This window comes from Neomonachus schauinslandi, chromosome 8 (assembly GCF_002201575.2).
Source record: "Neomonachus schauinslandi chromosome 8, ASM220157v2, whole genome shotgun sequence".
Taxonomy (NCBI): domain Eukaryota; kingdom Metazoa; phylum Chordata; class Mammalia; order Carnivora; family Phocidae; genus Neomonachus; species Neomonachus schauinslandi.
Window position 1 is genome coordinate 17887314 of NC_058410.1, and position 20397 is coordinate 17907710.

Here is a 20397-nt window from a genome sequence, read left to right on the forward strand (position 1 = left end):
AATCAAACTATGATCCCCCAAGGTTTGCCCTGACTCGCCTCAACTCAACAACACATACCCTGTCCATTTCCCCACTTTGTCTAATCTGCCATGAACCCAGCCACCAAAGTGACCATGCTAAACAGAGCTGACCGGCTCACCTTCCTCTGAGAATCACCTAGGTGACAAAATAAACCCTCAGCTTGCTGGCCCACATCTCAGGGCCCTTCACTTCACGTCTGCTCCCCAGTCCCGCCCAGCTGAGGAAGGAGCTCAGGCCCACAGACTGGGAGGCCCAGGGCAGCCAGAAGAGCGACCAGCAGCTTCCTATAGCAACAGCTTTCCCCTCAGAGCAGCCCTCTCCCACCCCACCCACCTCAGCGCCAACACCCAGAGAACTGAGTCCTGAACACCAGCTATCACTCACAGCAAGGACTAGGAGAATGAGAGCATAGTGCCTGCTGAAGCAAGGGCTTGAGTCCACGGCTGCCTGGGCAGCTGCCTTCTATTAAGCCAACACGTTTGCTTACACTTCAAAGAAACAAAGTCCTCCCAGGCCCCCTTCTCTTCAAGATCTTCATGTTTCCTTAGTCCCCGCCCCCAGCATATACTGAGAAAGACCAAGGCACTCCCTTCAAAGTGTGTACTGGAAGGTGGGGGGAACAGGGCTTGCAGCCACAGCACCTGAGAACCCGCTTTTATGAGTGACTGCCTGGATCTGGCCACTGCCCACCACTGCTGGGGCCCCTGGAAGCTCCTGGGCCCTTCAGAGTCATGTCAAGTCTCTCGAGAATATGATGCTATCTATCCTGTCTTCATCCAGAAACGTCTACCTTCATCCATCCAGGAAGGGAAACTTCTGACCAAATATAAAACCCACATCTTCTAATATCTGAGTGAATCTTTCCTATGGCTTGTTGTTCTTAAACGGAAATCTCTCTCTCTCTCTCTCTCTTTCACAGAAGCACTAAGAATTGTACTGTTTTAGCCAAAGTGCTCCAATCTTGAATTCTGGCTTCAAGAATTCAAATAAATAAATACAAGAATTTATTTATTCAAAATAACCAGCTGAATTGCACAACTTAACACAACTTAACACAATCAACTGTTTCCTTGGAATAATCAAGTCCACTCCAAAAAAATTCTTAGTTCAAATTACCCTTTTCCCCCTTTTTCCAAGCAACACCTTCAAAACCAACCGTTCAGTTCTCAAGTTTCCAAGCTGCCGATCAAAATTTTCTGCCACTAGTGAAAAAGTTTAAGTCCCTATTTCTCAGTCCAAATCACCCAAAATTCCCCAATAACTTGGGGGCCTGGAAAATATATCCGTTGCTCATAAGAAAAAAGGCAGCTGTTCAACTCAACACAGGCCAAAGACAGCAAATGCTTCACACCCTGCAACATGCTGCATTATCCACTCCTTACTTGGCGCCTGGCAGACAATAATTTAGAACAGGGTGGCACAGCTGCGTCTCTGTTCTCCCAAATCGCTTTCCAGATGTGCAATAAGTCCCCTAAATTTTCCATTTTCATCAGTCTTGATGATTTAAATGCCAAGAAATGCAAAAGAATAAAAGAACATGTTTTTAAAAAATAGGTCTTGTCTGCCATCCCCAGAAAGGAATCCTGTTCATCCCCATCAAATGGAACCAACGAACAACCACAAGATCATTTTCTCTTTATCCTCTCAACGCCCATGCTCTTTCAGGACTACCTGGAAACCTCTGCACCATTTCTGTCCAACCTGTTCCTACTTGAGAGAGCACAGACCTATTCAGTAAAAACATTCACTTCTACCAGAAATGTTTGCAAAATTAGTCTGCAGGGAATTTAAATAATGCAGCTGGATATTTAATAGCACCACACCTCATGCATCTTTCTTTTGGGGATATGAAGCTCATGTCTGACTCAACACCCCACAATGCTGATGTCAAGAGGCACTGATGTTACAGAATAAACTCTGGAATATGATTTTAAACTCTCTCTAAATACAATTATTAAAACACTGAAATAGATTCCTTTTTAAACTTTTTTTTTCTTTTAAGATATTCATTGTTTCTGCTCCAGAGTTATCACTTGGCTAATTTGTTTCACTTCTTATTTTTCCCCTTTGGTTCTCATGCATCAGGCTGAAGCAATATGGGTTCAAGTTTAGGAATGGGGGAACTCTTATTTCCTCAAAAGATTTTAAGTAAATTGTGAAATTTTGTGCCCCATGATCTTTTTATAAGAATTTTCCCATCTTCATCTTAAAAAAAAAAAGGAATATAATCCATGCAAATTCAAGTTCTCCTTCCTTTTCTTATTATAAAAACAGGTCACAGCATCTTTCCATAGGGCCATCTACTTCACTTGATATGGCTTTAAATCAAATCTGTGGTCTTACTCCCAGTGGCAGGTCAGCGGAGGGCAAATCTTGTGTAATCTTCCCAAGAAGCCATAGCATACATTTCTACCAAACACTCCTCCTTTATACAACCAACATAAAAATATAGAGATAAGGGGCATTTGTACCGAACAATTCATATCAGGTAGACTGCTGTTGCAATTAAGGAAAAAAGAAATAGCACTGTTCTCTCAACAACTGATTTAACAGTATTTCTGATATTTATCCCAATGTACTTCTGTCTCTGGGTAAAACTAAAAGTACTATGAAAACAAAGCATTTGTATCATTAACTTCTGTTATTCTTGCTCTCTTCTTTCCCAGATGTCACTTATGGTTCAGAATATCTTTGACAGTCTTTAAGGGAGAAAAAAAAAGAAAAAAAATCCTGAAAACACCAGGAAATACAATGTAATCTGTATGGTTGTATGCAGATCACATGCAAATGAATGCAAATGAACCTGTGGTCCTGCTATTTTATGTATCTGTAAAGACAGAGCCCGGAGGGAAAACGCAACGTGTTGCTCTGAATCCCCAACGTTGAGGGGGAGAAAGAGCAGTCTCCTGACTCTTTTATTTAGTGTGTCTCTACCTTTTCTGTCTATAAGTTCATATATATATTGCATAATATAAAGTACATGTTATATTTACATTGCTCCCTGTTGTTTTGGAGAGGGACAGAGCTATATGTCAGTACATCAGTCCCCTACAAGCTAAATCCACGGAAAGAAATCACTACACGACAACGAAGCCTGATTTCTTGAATGACTTCACAATGCGTTTTCATTCTTAATTAGCTTGTTTAAAGATTCTGAGGTGATAAACACTTCCAGCAACCTTTCAGGTGAAATCGCTACTACCATAAAAAAGACTTTAATTCTGATTTCCTTGTTCAGCCTCACTGAATCTGTGAGATGGTGTTGCAGGAATTCTCTGCCTTCAGTGCCCCCAGGTTCTTGGTCACGCCACTTCAAAGAATGAAGAGGTGGACCAGATGAAGAGTGGTGGGCAGCAAAGCAAAGCTTATTGAGCAAGAGTATAAAGTGCCTGGAGAGGGAGGGGACCCGAGAGGGTTGCCCCTGGAGTGTCTAAGTTGGGGGGTTTTTATGAGCCCTTCTGCAGAACTATATTAAGCAATCACGGTGTGCTGAGTCATGGCAATCAGCCCTCTGGTCACGTATCTGTGTACCTATTAGGTTAATGTCTACGTGCTCACGGTCTTTTTTTGTTGACATCTGGGGGCTTATATCTTAACTGCCCCTTGCCCGTGATAGGGACAAATGCTCTGTGGTTAACTGTCTTATTTTAGGACGGAGAATGCTAGCGCAGTCCTGTCTAAGCTGCAAAACCGGATGTCAGTGCCGTTTTATCTTAGCTGTCCTGACTCCGTATTTCTTGTTCGGGACCCCAGCCCTGACTACCGAACTGTCCAACTCACTCCTAACAATGTCACTGTACCAGCTCTGTTATCCCATCCTGCCATGTCATTATGGAGAAATTCACTGAACGGGTAATGATCTCAAATATTTTTCTCTGAGGTATCACTCCAAGCATTTCTGCAAGATGGTTGGAGCTGGAATACAGTCTGTCTCCGGAAAAAGTTTTTTACACATGACAACCAAAAACACACACTCAAGGACAGTATTAGATCATGCTGGTCGTGATGAAAAGGCCCTGGGGGCACACCCACATGGCAGGTGGCTGGAGGGCTGATCTCACATCTTCCACTCCCCCTCTCCAAAAACACACAGAACTTGCCAGGCCCTGTGTCTAATTCTTCCTTTGGCAAATAGGACTTTGGTGCCCAAGGCCCTCACTATTCTGCATCATCTCTGATTAACCTAAGTCTGCTCCTGAAGAAGGAAAGGCCTCAGGCAGGCAGCATCGACCACTCCGTCCTTCCCAGCACTCTCTCAACAAAACCACCGCCCAAAAAACAAACAAAAAACACACATATACAGCACAAAACCAAAAATACACAACAACTGGGCCATGGAACTTCCTTGATATAAGATAATTATTTACAAATATATATCTACTTACAACTCTAAGTACTTATTAATATAAATTTTATCTATTGACATTAAAAATGCACACAGAAATAGGCATTTTAAATGAGATAAATACAAGTATAAATAAAAAGTTCTAAGTTCTTTCCTATTCCCAAATGGAAAAGCAACTGCAGTGGTATTCACCCATCAGATCACAGCGCATTAGGGCTGCAGGGGTCAGCATGGATCAGAGAAGTAAACTGCCATGGGAGACTGCAAGCTGGTGAAACAGTCTATTCAGGCTGCTACCTCCGGGTCTAGCACGGAGTCAGTCCAAAGTCACTACAGGTCGGCCAGGCTGGCAGTTATGAAAGAAGCTGGGTGTGAAAGAGCAAGGACAAAATTGAACCCTGGAACCACACAAAGACAACTAAAATCCGCATCTGTTTCTCACCACCCAAAGCCCTGACGCCATGGGCGACCTGTAAGAGAAGCTAGAGCTCTTTACGATAGATCTACACACACACTTGACTCAAGACTCCCAGAAGATGAAGGAGATCTGGCAGGACCTGGACTTGTGGTGGGTCCAGGCGCCACCTCACGCCAACAAGGCAAGGGAGTGGATCAATGGTACCACGTGGGAGCCGCCACGGATACCTGCCACCCACCACCAACCTTCAGTCTAAAAAATATGGCAGCCATGATTCATTTCTGGCTTCCGGGTTGATACAGTGCTAAGCCACCAGAGTCCTGAGATAAATGGAGACATCTGAGACCAGCATTTGTTGCAATGACATTGCACAGCATAGAGCAGAACAGCATAGAACAGAGAATGCTGGCGTACAACACATGAAGCAAGGATACTGTTTCCTGCAACATTTGTTTCAGTTATGTATGACTGTTCTTGATCACAATGTAAATTGTATCTTCCAGTGAATACAGGACAAAAAGGATGAAAGTCACTGAGGGCATTTTGCCTCCCAGGCTGCACTCCTGGGGGCGCTCCCACTTTGGAGTCTATTCTAGAGCCCCCCCCCCCCCCCCCCGCCCACTGGCCTCCTCCCAACCCTCAACCTTTCCTCCTCAGCTCACTTCAACAAGCAGATGCTTCCCCAAGGCTTCCCCTGCCTTTTTCTCCTCTCGTGTTCCCCGTTTTCTTGGGGAAATGCCATCAGTGGCTCGACAGATCTAAAGCCACAGAGGAAACGTGTTCTTGTCTCATCTTCCTCCCTCAGGCCCAGGGCAGCCTGCTTGACCCGACGGGACGAAAAGCTTGAGATTTTTAGCAAAAATGTGATTACCAGAATCTCACACACAAAACAGTAATCTCTAATTATCAGCTCGGAAGGAATTTGGAAAGCTCGGTCTAAGTATGAGAACTCAGTTTCCTGACCATGGAGAGGTGTAGCTACAATAAAATGGGATAAAAAAAAAAGGCCTCCTCTGTATCCCTCCCGGGGAGTGTGTGTGATAATCACGTTAACTGTCAGGTATGATGGAGAAAGTGACCAAGGCTAGAAAATTAGTATGTTCTTCAATCATCAACACCTAAGAGGGTATGCCATTAATTCAAATAATATGTATTGAACATCTATGACACTCCAGGTGTTTGCTAGGTGCTATGTATACAATATAAAACCAAGAAACACGAATGCTTATCATTAATAGGAAAGCAAAGTATGGTCTTTATTTTACTGTAGTCATATGGTTCAGTCATGGAAACCTGTTAAGGGGGTTTACTAGGCTGTGTGCTTTGTGTAAGGTGTTTTTGGAATTAAGGGCTCTGAAAGATCCAATCTGTTGTTTTTTTTTTTTTTTTTTGATAGAAAAATCCTTTAATCAAAACAAGTTTACAATGTTGACACTTACGGCTTAACTAGAATAAGTCTGTCCAAATTTAAATTGTATTAAGGGCCAGATAAAATGGAGTATCAACAGTTCCTCAAAACAGTAGGTCCCAGTTCCATTGTAAGACCTCTCAAAAAGCAAACCTCCAATTATTGAAATAATTCAAACTATTCATTTATAGATGAAAACCATTATCTATCTGAGAGGTCAAAACATACAATGCATGTCACATGCAAACACTGGTATTAAGCCTGTTCTCCATATTCATAGTTTCAAAACATGAGAAGTCTTTTAGCTACTGAAACCACCAACTGACCTAATAATCAAAATATCTTAAAAATGCTATCAGTGGCTCAAAAGAACATTTCGCAGGAAGCTTCAGAACTTGAAAATGAAGGGAAGTGACTGAAACGTTGACAATTTGTTCAAAAAAATTAAAGTACAGATTCGTACTCAAAATGGACATGTGGAATTAGCAGATGGCAACTGCGGACTAAACTCATTTCTCATTTCTAAATTGCCCTGAGCTTAATAGAATCACGGATTTGGAAAGAACAGCAGAGCGAGCTAGTTGGGTGGCAATGAACAAGCTAGTTTGGTGGAAATGAAGTCACAATTTCTGACCATATTCACAGATTTTGATGAGTATGAATCACACTTTGCACTTTGTCTGGCTGCCTCTGTCACATAATCATGAGGATATGAGCATTCTCAAGCATTTGGCCAATGATGACCTGATTGGGGGGGGGGTTGATCTATAATATTCCTAGAAATTTGGAAATGATTAATCTCAAAACAATCCTGAAATTTCGGGTTGTTAAACCTTGTACAATATTTGAGTTTGTCATATTTTAAGAAAATTATATTCTGCTGTGGCTTGAGCAGAGAGTCAGGAGGGTGATAATAAATGGAATCAGAACGGGACCCGATCATCGTGGCTGATTTCCTTGAGGCAGGCTGAGAGAGATTTGGAAGTCCTGGTGACCTGATCAAAACTGACAAGAGGATAAATCTTATAACCGTTCACTGTTAATTAAAATCTTTTTTGGTGATGCTCCCAAAGTTCCAGATTTTTAAGAACTGGTAAGTATTGCCTAAATAGTGTTATCAATAAAAATTCAGATGGCCAGCAAGCCCCGGGACACTGATCAAATGGCCCATACTGAAGTACTTGGATGCCCCTAACTTATACTTTGAAAACTCTCAAAACTCCTTCTCCACCTCCTTAGCTGTAAATGTCTTGCCTCCTCTTTCTACGTATTCAGTATGAACTCTCCAACTCCCCAGACTTTCATGCTGGATTCCAGTGTTCCAGAGATTAGCCTCAACCAGTTGCCCCTGCACCAGACTCTCAGGAGTCCTTCACTTACCCTCAAAGAGGTCACTACATCTAATGGAACTAATTATACTAATGTGTCATAAGTCAATGTTAGTATAACATCTCTTCCCTAAAACCTCTCCATGTCTCAAGTGTCTCAAAATGTCTCTCCATCTTAATCCTAGCAGTGTTTCAAGTGGTGGACAAAACTTCCCCAACTGCTCACCCTCTCTCCAATCTCATCTCATGTACAACCCCTGCCCTAGATCCCATGCCCATGGTGACTTTTAGAATATAGATCTTGAAAACTGTAAATGTCTCCCAGTGAGGATTTGTAAAGTCGGTCTGTTGTATACCATACAATACGAGAGCCTTTTTATCTGGACTGTCCGCCTTTCTAGACTTGTCCCATGGCTCCACCTCTCTCCACACACCAGTTTGGGCCAGATCAAACTAGTTCACACAGCACTCTATCATCCCCACTCCTCCATGCTGTTTCTTCTGCCTGGAACACCTTCTTTCGTCCTACTGACCCCGCAGACAGCAGCCCATCCTTCACGGTGGACTTGGCATGGCATGTGGTCTTCTTGCTGCATCCCTGCCAATCATACATTCCACCTACAAACGGAATGACCTGATGTCTGCGGTCTGCTTCAGAGGCATGGAGGGAGAGGGAAGGGGTGGGTGCAAGTATAGATGAAACAAGACTGGCCATGACTGATGGTCGCGCTGGAACATGGGAGTTCTTTAAAATATGACACTTCGGTATCTATTTGAAGTTCTCTATTTTAAGGCATCTTTTAAAATGACTTTTACTTACTTACGCGGTTGTCATTCCCAGGAGACTTCAAAGTCCTTGAAAGCTGGAGCTGGGTCTTACTCATTTTGGCAACCTCAGCACCTAACACCATCACAATGATACTTAGCCATTCCCTAAGAGGTGTCTATCAGATGCATGAAGGAAGGAAGGAATGGAAGTCAACAGAACTGACTCCCCACTTCCTGAGGGTCCCATAACATTCATTTGGCATTTTCATATATAATGATGAGCTTTTAGTCTCAGTCTCTGTCCCCACCAACTTTAGAGCAGTAACTGAGCCTAGTGAGTGAGTGAGTGAGACATTCAAACATCCTTCAAAATAACAACCAATGAAGAACGAGGTGAAGGGTTGGGGAATATGTTTCCAGGCAGAAGGGACAACAAATACATATAATTCGTCTCAGTCAGGAGACAGCCTCACCTGTTCCCAGAGGAAAAGCTACCTAGTTGGCTGAAGAGTCGGTGCGGAGGTGTGGCAGGACAGGAGGCGGGAGAGAAAGAAGGAAACTCGCGTGGAGGATTCTTCATGTGCAGAACTGATTTCGGATTATTTCTACTTATTGCTGACCATTCTTAACATGTTGATGGGCATGGATCTCGTTGGAATCCAATGGAAGATTCTTACACCAAAAAGATTAATGGGGAAAGTTCCTTGGTGCAAGGGGCACAAGGTCACTAAACTCTTACATTCTTCTCACATCCTGACAGAAAAGGCAAGTGTTTGGAAATGACTATATAAGGCGGCACTGAAGACGCCAGGACCATAACCTTTTGAATCCTCCCCATCCAATCCCCACCAGGGAGACCAGGAGGAAAACACACCTGGAATGCTGCTGGGGCAGGTGGTGTCAGAAAGCAAATACAAGACCAACGCTGTGGCCAAGGAAACAGGCACATTCCCTTGCTGGGAATGAGCTATGATGAGCCGAATGGAAACCTGTCTGATCCTATACAGTGGAGGCTATTTTAGGGCTCTTCATTCACATGACACCAATTGGGTGGTCTCTTTCCAAAGTCAGGGAGAAACCAGTTTACCCATTGCCCTGGAAAAACTCCCAAGTAATCCAAAAACAACTCTTCAACGCACACCTAACCCTCCTCAAGCACATTTCATGACCTAGCTTCCGACATCTGCTCTTCTGTCCATCCCCTTATCTCAAGGACACTCCCAACAACACTCCGTGCTCCAAGGACTTCATCTGGGGACTCAAAAGCCTGCTTGTGGATGTGGGGTAAATGGGAAATCTGCTGTCTTCATCCTGTGCACATTCTGACCTGTAACCTACAGAAAAAACCAGATTTAGAGAATGTCAGCTGCGCAAAATTATTCTTCTTGTTCCAGGCACATAGGTGAGTATTATCTGGATCTGGATCTGGGTGTCTGTCCATCTATGGATGTAACCATATAAAACAGTATATGACATGAAGGCCATACTTTTATTTCAATTCTTCGGGAAGAAAAGTTCTTTCCTAACTATATCATTTCCCCTCAAAATGATCTCAATTTTCATCATAAAAGACTTTTCCATTTGCCAAGAATATAATGTGAAAGATCTCTGAAAAAGCATCCTTAGCACATTGGGCTTACTCAGATTAAAAACATCTTGGAAGTTGAGAATGAAATTTATTTGCTTTGTACCACATTCTATATAGAGTTACAACATAAACTTGACAGGTGTCTTAGGCCTAAAAGCAAAAAAAAAAAAAAAAAAAAGCCCACCTGAGATGAATTCACATCATTCTACCAAGCCACTTATCACTAGAATGAAAATGTTCATTTTTCCAATCTGCTCATGAGCTGAGAACTTACTAACATCACCACTGGCTTTATCATAACATCTAATGTTTAAATTTCTAACATATAATTTTTCCTGAAGAGCAATTCACTTCTACTTAAGAATGAACATTTTTATGTACTTATCGGCCAAATCTTGTTACTTTTAACAGTTTTATAGGTCAGTGTTTGCTGGAACACAGTCCCCTCTTCCTTCCTATCCAAGTTCTTAGATTCATAGGCTAGTCACGTGTCTACCACCTACACAAACTTTTTTATGCTCCTCAATTGCTCTATAAAAAAGAGCAATTTCACTTTTTTTCTCTGTGATGTGGATGATAAATTTTTAATTGTTTGTCACATTGTGGGGGAAAAGCCAACCAAAAAAAGTGTACCTACCAAAAAAGTGTACTAATAAGTCTCTTAAAGGGTCCCCTAGTTGTTGTTTTTAATGCTACTCTGTCAGGATGGACTATGTCTTTCCATTGGCAAAGCACAATTCAACAGCTCCATTTTATACTGGGAAATCAAAACACTTGGCTCCCTCCCATTCACCCCGGGCACCCTCTAAACACAGCAGTCGAAGAGATCCTGTTTGAACCTAAGTCAGATCCTTGCCCCTCTACTCAAAAGCCTTACTCAGACTCCAGTCCCCCTCAGAGTAAAGGCTGCAGCCCCCGCCCCCATGAACTGAAAGGTCCATGGTCCATGTCATCTGGGCCCTCCCGCACTTCTCTCGTGCCCCATCTGGAGCCTCTCAGGCTCACACTGCCTGGCCACACGGCTACCTTGCTTCTCCTCCAACACTCCAAAACGTGCCAGCTAACCCAGCCTTGGGACTTGCTCCTCTCTCTGCCCTCATCGCTCTGCCCTCACCTGCCAGAGAGGTGACTCAACACCCTGCTTCCCCAGTGTGCCCTAGCTACAATGGCGACCCACCTCTCAGGCACACACAGTCTCTGACCCCATCCTCTGCCTACTCTCTCTCCTCCCCACTTCTCATCATCTAAACTAGTTTGCATATAACTCACATCTGTTTTAGTCCCGTCCCCTAACTAAAGTGTAAGGTCCCTAAGGGCAGAAATTTTTCTAAGTTTTGTTCACTGCTCAGTGCTTAGGACAGTGCCTAGAAGAACCTCAATATAAATTTACTGGATCAATGAATGAATGGAATAAAACTGTCAATAAACAAGCACTGTGCCAGGCATTATGCTTGGGCCCTTGGGAAGAGGAATATAAACAGTTTATATACTGCTTTATGTTCTGATTTATTTTTCTCTCAGTAATGGATCGACTCTTCAGTTCTCAGACTTAAAAGTAATTGGCAAGGTTTAATTTCTAAAACACCAATGACTTCACCATAATTTAAAAAGCCAGCATTAACTACGCCAGTGTCTTCTGTATGTGTATCATCCTGTTCTCTTTGTATGGTTTCAAAAGAAACAAATGGAATATATGGTTCAAGGTGTTAATTACATAAGCTTATTAAAAACAAACTCCTAAGAGGTGTTGGTTTTAACACTTAGCACTTTTATGTTTATGTAGTCTATTAGTTTTCAAATGTGAGAAAGTCAAATGTGGTAAGCATATTGCAAAACAGCCACTACCCAGGGAAAATTATTTCAACTACAAAGACAAGCCTTTTAAAGAACTGGCTCTAGGCTGCAAGTCTGAAAGTGAAAGAACATGGCAGCAGAAGGTTTTCATAGGACAGTGTTTCTGAATTCATGGTGGTGCTGGGCTTCCTTATGCAATGTGCAATCATGTAATTTGCAATTAAGCAGTTTCACAAAGTCAGAAAGGAAGTATCTGTAGTATTCCATTTTGTAAAAATGAGTGAGGGCTATGTCAAGACATTCTCTGTATCTACCTAGGTCATAAATGAGCTAGTTTGGTAACTCCAAATATTTTTTGGTATTGCATTTAGAAAGAATGTTCTGCGAACAACTACTAGTGGGGAAATTGGTTGTTAACGAATATCCCCGAATACGACCTTCTGACCTCCACCTGCAAACCAGGTCATAAATGCAGATAATAAAGATTCTCAAAAGGCCATTAGAGTTAACTGTTCTCCCACGGCAGTTCTTCACGACCTTCCTGGTCACAGAAGGCAGGTGTTGGGAAAACTGGTGAGTAGAAGGCTCCCTGCCCCCATTCCTGCCTTTCCTTGTTTGTGAGCACCAAGAACCCATAAAGCACCCTTGCTCTGTGCCTAGACTGAGGGCAGATCCTGTTCCCACCTCCCCACAGACAAGCGTGGCTGTGGAAGCCTGATGTGACACACAGGCAAAAATGCCGAAAAACCAAATTGATTTTCCATAGAAATAATTCAGGAAATATCTAAAAAGGCATGCCAATTAATTTCAACTTAGCTTCATTTTTCCGAAACATCTGCCCAGTGACAAGAGGCACTTTTCTCCCAGCCCCCTCTCCATGGCAACAAAACCCCTAAGAGGTATAAAATATGGAAGAAAGAAGAGTATTACAGCCATCCCATGAGGCTGGCATTCTGACAGCAACATTTAAGGAGACGACCAAGGAGAGATACTAAAGCATGTGGCACATGGCAATATACTTCACCGATTGTTTCTTCATTATAAAATTTCATTTGCTGTTTCATTCTTGTGTGGCAGTCTTCCTTTGAGAATACCTTATTAGGTCGGAACATATCTTTTGACAAGACAAGAGACCCCGAATATCGCCAAAGCAGAGAGAGAATTTAGTAGAAGGAAACCAAGATGGCCTTGTTGAAAGATAAGAAAAGGAAAAGCCTGGGGTCAAAACATTCCAATGTGGGTAACTCAAGGACCAGAATCCCGGAACTCATGTGTCCAAACTTCCCACAGACTGCTTCTGTGTGAATTTCCTCCTGATTCAAAATCTTGCCAACTACCCTTGAATCTCCAATAATTAATCGCCTATTTGTTTCTTAGAATTGCATTGGATTTTGTCCATATTCCACAACCTGTTTTTTAATCAAAGATGTCGAGATAAACTTAAAAGACCTCAGAATACTTTGTCTAGGAGATGTTTGATCATTTGATCTATCCTTATGACCCTTCCTCACCTCCACCTTCCATTTATAAAAGAAAAAAAAAAACTGCTATTTTTTTAAGATTTTATTTATTTGACAGAGACACAGCAAGAGAGGGAACACAAGCAGGGGGAGTGGGAGAGGGAGAAGCAGGCTTCCCACGGAGCAGGGAGCCCGATGCGGGGCTCGATCCCAGGACCCCGGGATCATGACCTGAGCCGAAGGCAGACGCTGAACGACCACCCAGACGCCCCAAAACTGCTACTTGTTATTAAGAAATTATTTTATCTACTTTTGTGGAGGAGTTTCTTGGTTTGGTTTGTTTTAGGGTTTCTTTCTCTTTTTTGGAAAAGGAAAAGAAAGAACCAGTTTGACACAATTGCTAATACTTCAATCTCTAACCTCAAAAAGGCAAGTTATTAAATTTCCTTGTGCCTTGGAAGTACCTGCCCACAGGGCCACGAGGCCTAATAAACGAGATTAATAATCCAAGTACAGCGCTCAACATAGTATCTGGCACCCAGAACTCAATAAAGAATTGCTTTTGTCACTAATAATTGCCATTGTCACTTACAATGTTCTGGAATATCATGACCAACCCTGGGTTGTCCGGCTTAAAAAATTTCCCGTGTTGTAATGAAATCACCTTTGTCCAGGTAGAAACAGTTTCAATGGGTGAAGCAGATATGACTACTACAGGTAACAAACACGATGCAGAAGCCGAGAAACCTGTGATAAACCCGGATTCCAAACTAGCCTTTTTCTCATTCAGAGCAGAGGAATTTACCTACAGGCATATCCCTGCTATGCTGTGTACGCCCTCAGCGTTTGTTCAGTCACTCTGCCTGGTGTGTATCTACTCCTGATTATCTCACATATGCACGTTTAGGCACCCTCCCCAACACGGATTAGCTATGCCAGGCCAATGCGTGGGTCTTCCTACAACGCAGTGCACTTGTAACTCTTGGCAGTGCCTACCACAAGGTCACAGGGGTAGGCATTTAATAAAAGCTCAGTAATCTTCCGGGCTAACAGCATGGAGCTTCGTGCACCATACCGACGCCTTTAAAATGATTTGCTTTTGATACGTTTGATCAAGTTTGTAGAAAATGCTGACACTAGAATCTGGCGTGCGGGCCAGATGGGTGGCTGGGTGGCTCAGTCGGTTAAGTGTCTGACTTCGGCTAAGGTGCTGATCTCCAGGTCCGTGGATCAAGCCCCAGGTAGGAGCCCCAGGTCATGTCGGGCTTGCCGCTCAGCAGGGGGTCTGCTTCTCCCTCTCCCTCTGTACCTACGCCCACTTGTGCACACATGCTCTCTCTCAAATGAATAAAAATCTTAAAAAAAATAGAATCTGGCATGTGTGTGCGTGCGCATGTGTGTTGGGGTGGCTGGAAGGATGAGCTGGGGAGAGATGAATATTTATTGAACACCTACATGACTATATTACGTATCAGGTGTCCCCACATGTTATTTCACTTAAAATGTACAAGTCGTAACGTAGGTTGTACTAACAGTACAACCTAGTGAGGGCGTAGACACTCAGGGAGGTGACAAACGTGTCCACTGTCACTTGGCTAAAAAGCTCAGACCCAGGCTTCAAATCCGTGATGACCCACTCCCAAACCTGACTTCACTCCAGAAAAACGGGCTTGCAGCAGTTGGGTATACTAACCTTACTGCTGATTTAAATTATACAGCCATCTCCTGAGGCCTCCACAGAAGACAGCCCCTCCCATTACATTTTTTAAAAAACGAGCATTCATTAACAGTGCAGTACTCCCGAGCTATAGAGGTGTACAGTGGGATAATTCACTCAACCATGTATGAGGACACATACACCTGGGGGCTTGGCCAGGCCAAACACATTGGCACATCATCCAATCCATCATTTCTTCCTGAGGCTGGGCCCGCCGCTGACCCAGCAGCCCTCAAGTGACTGGCCCCGCGGCACAGCGGGAAACGCTGGGCCTTGGAAGTGTTGACACAGCTGCTCTGGGGGCCCCTGAGGGGTGCCCCCTCCCAAGCTTTTCATCCCAGTACTATGTGCGAGCATGAAATAGGAAAAAGCAGCCACGTGCAAGGGGGACACAAACCAAATCTATCCCCCCCCCCCACCCCTTAACGTGGGCAGGAGAATGGTCCTTGGAACTTACAGACTGGAAAGGGCGGACCCAGGATCTAGGCTGACCTCAGCGCAGCTCCCAGAGGGCAGAGGGGGCTGCGCGTCATCACGTCCTGGTTAACCCCGGCCCACCCTCCACCAGGACAGCTTCCTGAGGAAATCCTGCCGGCTACAGAGAAAGGGGAGGCCGGGCCAGAGGGTGTAAACAGGCGCAGGCATGTTTTGTTCTGTGGCCCTGCCCACCCGAGCAGAGCCTCTGCGGGGAACAATCTTCTGGCAGCAGCAGAACTGAAGAGCCAGGCTGAGAGATGGCCTGACTAGGATCTGCAAGTCAACAATGTGCACGGTTTGCCCCAGCTGCGGATTGCTCTAAGGACTAAGTTGCTCACTCCTAAGCTCTCAGTTTAAGAAAAAATATTTACACTGAATAACAATAAGACACACAGTACACTTTTACCCCCAATTACTATTTAAAATTCAAGTTAGTTAACATACAGTGTTAATATTAGTTAGAAGATAATTAGTTAATATTAGTTAGTTCAGGTGTAGAATTTAGTGATTTGAGCCTTACACACAACAACCCTAACACACAACACCCAGGGCTCATCACAAGTGCTCTCCTTGATCCCTGTCACACATTTAACCCATCCCCCCACCCCCTCCCCTCTGGTCACCACCAGTTTGTTCTCTACAGTTAAGAGTCTTGGTTTTCTCTCCCCCCACCACCCCAGGTTCATTTGTTTTGTCTCTTAAATCCCACACACAGTACTCTTCCGCATGTTCCCTAGCCAAAGGTCAAAAAGCTTCACAGCCCAGAACAAGCCTACTCAGGTGTGTACCCACCTGGCTGGGGATGAAATTCCAGTCAGCACCATGTGCCCTGGTGTCTCCTCTGAACTTATCCGGGTGCCTGGCACGTGGCAGACACTCAACAGATGTTTAATGAATGAAGATGCTGAAGTGGGAGAATCCCTCCCAGTGGCTACACAACCACAAATAAAAGTATCCACGTGTACCAAGAGCATGGCATGAAAAATTATATTAGAACAAAGAGAATGAATAGAAAGGATGTTGTTCTTACCCACGCCCATCCCCTCTGTTTAAATCAACTGCAACCACTCTATCTCATGTTTGTGCTTCTCCTTAGAAATTCTCTTTAGGACCAGGGGAGTCCTGAGGCCACTGGGGACCCAGCCCCTTCTCAAGATGAAACAGTACCTGCCTTTCTAGTAACTCAAAATGTCAAACACAGGACTCTGATAAGACATTTTATCCTATGCTATCTTAATAAATTCAGGCTCCAGGGAACCTAATGCAATTTTTGTTCATTATACTCCAGTGCAGAAAACTGTCTCCCCTTTCCCTATCCTGCCTCTCTTCTTGTCCTCCACCTTGCCAGGCACAGTCATATGGAAGGAAGGATGCTGCCAGCAAGCCAGCACCTGGCCATTACAGACACCACCACATCTCCAGGGTGGCAATGGCTCATAGCTCTTCTTAGGAAAGAGGAATATTTAAAAATGCAATAAAGATTCACATACACACTGAAGTGTGGTAAGAAACCAATTATGAGCTGTGAAGCCAGAATTCCTGGGTTTATGTCCCAGTTGCAGCATTGTGTGACCATGGACGAATACCTAACCTCACTTGGCCTAACCTGTAAAATGGGGTGACAAGGACAGTCCCAACATCTCATCTCACAGGGCTATGTGAAGGCCAAGAGACATACCCACAGATAACATTGAGCACAGTGCCTGCCACGCAGTAAGCACTCAATAAATCTTAGCAAGTATTACTACGTACCAAAATTCGAGAATTAATTGTCTAAACAAAGCTATAGGACAGCTCTATGCGTCAAGCATTTTATTTTTAGGAACAGTACCACAGAGGTATTTGAGATTTTTGAGGCATTTAATTAAGTCTGACACAGTTATCCTGCCCCCCCGCCCCAGTGAGCTTTTTAAACACAAAGCTTCATTTAAATATTATTTGGAACCCTACTTCTAAGTACCAGAAACTGCATGTGTGTTAGTGTTTATACCAACAGGAGATATCAGCACAAGAAGAGATCTCCCCTTTGTCATCAACAATCATTTGGGATTTGCTGCCCTCATCCACACAGTGGATTCTACCACGACCACACAGTCTGATGTTAGGGCCTACTTTTCTCAAACACCTGAGAACAGTCCTTTCTGCCCACGGGGGTCAGTAAGCACCGGGGACTGCAGCCAAATGACTGCATCTTACAACAGTGACTATTGTCACTGTCAGTCACATTTCCTCAGACGAGCAATGAGCTTAACGTGAAAACACATCTTATTTTAGAAAACATGTGGCTCATGCATCGTGGAAAAGGTTGCGGGTGGAGCGGGGGCACTGAAGGTCTCTTTTAAGAGGTCAAACGCCCTCAGAAATTTCAAGAAAACTAAGCAGACTGACTGGGACCCTAAGTTTAAAAAGTTAGCTGAAGAATATACGTACATGAAGGCTACTCATTCTTTTTATTTCCCCCACCACATACCCATCACCCCGTTCACCAGTGAGCTGAGGCTCAGGGACATGCAAGCATAAGGCCTTCTCCTCCCTCCCTTACCCCACCCCACCACGAACCAGCTGCCAACTTTCATCACTTCTCTCATACGCATCTCTCAAATCCACCCTTTCCATTACCTTAGCCCCCTGCCTATCACCCCAGCACGGAAACCGCATCACTGCACCACCCTCTGCTCTGAGGTCCAAGGCTCCACGGCCTCCTGCTGACAGACCTGAGCGATGGAGCCTCTGGCACCTTCCAGGAGGGGCGAGGGCTCTGGCCCATTCTAGGGGCCCAGCTGAGAGGGGTGGGGAGTTGGGGCAAACAGAATGGACTGCCCAGCTCCATGTCCGTCTGGTCCTAATTAAATTTCCCAAGTGAACTTTCTTACAGAAAACATCCGGGTAGTCCAGTCTGCTCAGCAGTTTTAAATTCTCACCGTAAATTAGCTGACTGACGCTGGGTTTATCTCGATTCCGCACCCTGACCCTCACAACCAGAGACAGTCTACCTAGATGATCAGGCAAAACACCTGTCATCCTCAATTCTCCGCCCTGCTAACCACCAGCCCAGCTTCAGAGGCTCTACCTCCAAAACCTATTCTATATCTGTGTGCTTCTCTCCAACTCCTGGACTACAGTCTGGTCCAAGCCATGCCCACCTCATTATAGTCCATTTTCCATAACACTGTCAGTGATCTTTTAAAAATATAAGCTAAATTTGGGGCGCCTGGGTGGCTCAGTTGGTTAAGCGACTGCCTTCGGCTCAGGTCATGATCCTGGAGTCCCGGGATCGAGTCCCGCATCGGGCTCCTTGCTCGGCAGGGAGTCTGCTTCTCCCTCTGACCCTCCCCCCTCTCATGTGCTCTCTCTCATTCTCTCTCTCAAATAAATAAATAAAATCTTTAAAAAAATAAAAAAATAAATAAAAAAATAAAAATATAAGCTAATTTAAGAACTCCAATGGCGGAGCACCTGGGTGGCTCAGTCGTTAAGCGTCTGCCTTCGGCTCAGGTCGTGAACCCAGGGTCCTGCGATCGAGCCCCGCATCGGGCTCCCTGCTCAACAGGAAGCCTGCTTCTCCCTCTCCCACTCCCCCTGCTTGTGATCCCTCTCTCACTGTGTCTCTCTCTGTCAAATAAATAAATAAAATCTTAAAAAAAAAAAACTCCAATGGCTTCCAATCATGCGTAAAATAGAACCCTGACTATAGGCAATGTCACCTGGCCTGAATGTCTCTTTGACCCACTCTTGAATCTCTAATGCTCTCCAAACAATAATCATTTTGGCCTTGTTTCTGTTCCTAGAATTCACCAAGTTCATTCCTATCTTAGAGCTTTGGATGTTCTCCCTGCTTCAAAAAGTGCTTCCCTCCACCCCGATTCTGGCTCATTCTCAGCTCCTTCCTTGACCACCCTATTTATATCTGGCCATGTATATTAACTACCTAAAATGTAAATAAAAAGATAAAATAAAATAAAATATAGCCAGGAAACCTAACTGCTTGTTCAGTCTTCAAGGAGTTGATGGTTCTATACAGAAGAAACTGCACAAATATACCATGTACTAGTAGATAATGGGTTTATATCTTGCTTTGTTTCACAATGAATTTGAGATGGCAATTCAAAATAATAAGTGATAAAATCTTAAAAATGGGGGGCCTGGCTGGCTCAGCTGGTGGAGCAGGTGACTCTTGATCTCAGGGTTGTGAGTTCGAGCCCCACACTGGGTGTAGAGATTAGTTAAAAAATAAAATCTAAAAAAAAAAAAAGATAGTAAGTGATGAACACTTTTTTAAAAAAAGATTTTATTTATTTGACAGAAAGAGAGAGAGAGAGCACAAGCAGGAGTGGGAGGCAGAGGGAGAGGGAGAAGCGGGCTCCCTGCTGAGCAAGGAGCCCGATGTGGGGCTCAATCCCAGGACCCTGCGATCATGACCTGAACTGAAGACAGACGCTTAAGCAACTGAGCCACCCAGGTGCCCAAGCGATCAACACTTTTTAAAGACGCACAAGTAAAGAAAGAGTCATGATTTATCCATCTTCAAAAGAACTCAGTTCCAACACGGTCATCTCCCCAAAGGATACACAGTTCTGTATGCTTGTAGGACAGATTCTCTCTCAGAGAATCACAATCAAAAAGGGGAGGCACAGACACTGATAAGGCAGTATAAGAAATCCCAAACACCCAGAGTTAGGATTAAGAGCCACCTGCGAATTCCACAATCCATCAGATCCCATTACATAGAGGAAAGACGAGAACCTACTTGGACATGAGTACCTCAGTAGAAGCCTCATTTTCATTCATTTTGAGAAATGACAAAGTTCAGGCCCAAACTTAAATACCAGTCAAGCTTGTTATAAAAAGTCCAGGCATTTTAAGTCAGACACTTAGAAATCTGCCATCACCCCACCAAGTCCAGACAAAACATCCAAAGAAATGAACTTCCTTCTTATTCCATCTTAAGCTTCATGCCTTCCCAGTATCTAACACCTTCTTGTGCTTCCTGGGCACAGTCTCTGCCTTTCCTAAACATCCCCTCCTCAAAAAATTATCCCTGCAGGGGTTAATATCTAAAATATATAAAGAAC

General features: G+C 43.9%; 1 protein-coding gene across 4 annotated transcripts in view; it reads right to left on the reverse strand.

Moving 5' to 3' along the window:
* The window catches only part of SASH1 (SAM and SH3 domain containing 1), a 189136-nt gene that overhangs the window by 148270 nt on the left and 20469 nt on the right, over positions 1-20397 (reverse strand). Inside the window, exon 1 of one of the 4 annotated variants that reach the window (XM_044917639.1) lies at positions 8088-8117. The exons of the other annotated variants lie outside the window; for them this stretch is intronic. Coding sequence (XP_044773574.1) covers positions 8088-8117 — 30 coding nt within the window. Of the gene's footprint in view, positions 1-8087; positions 8118-20397 lie in introns of those variants that run through there. 4 annotated transcript variants of the gene reach the window in all.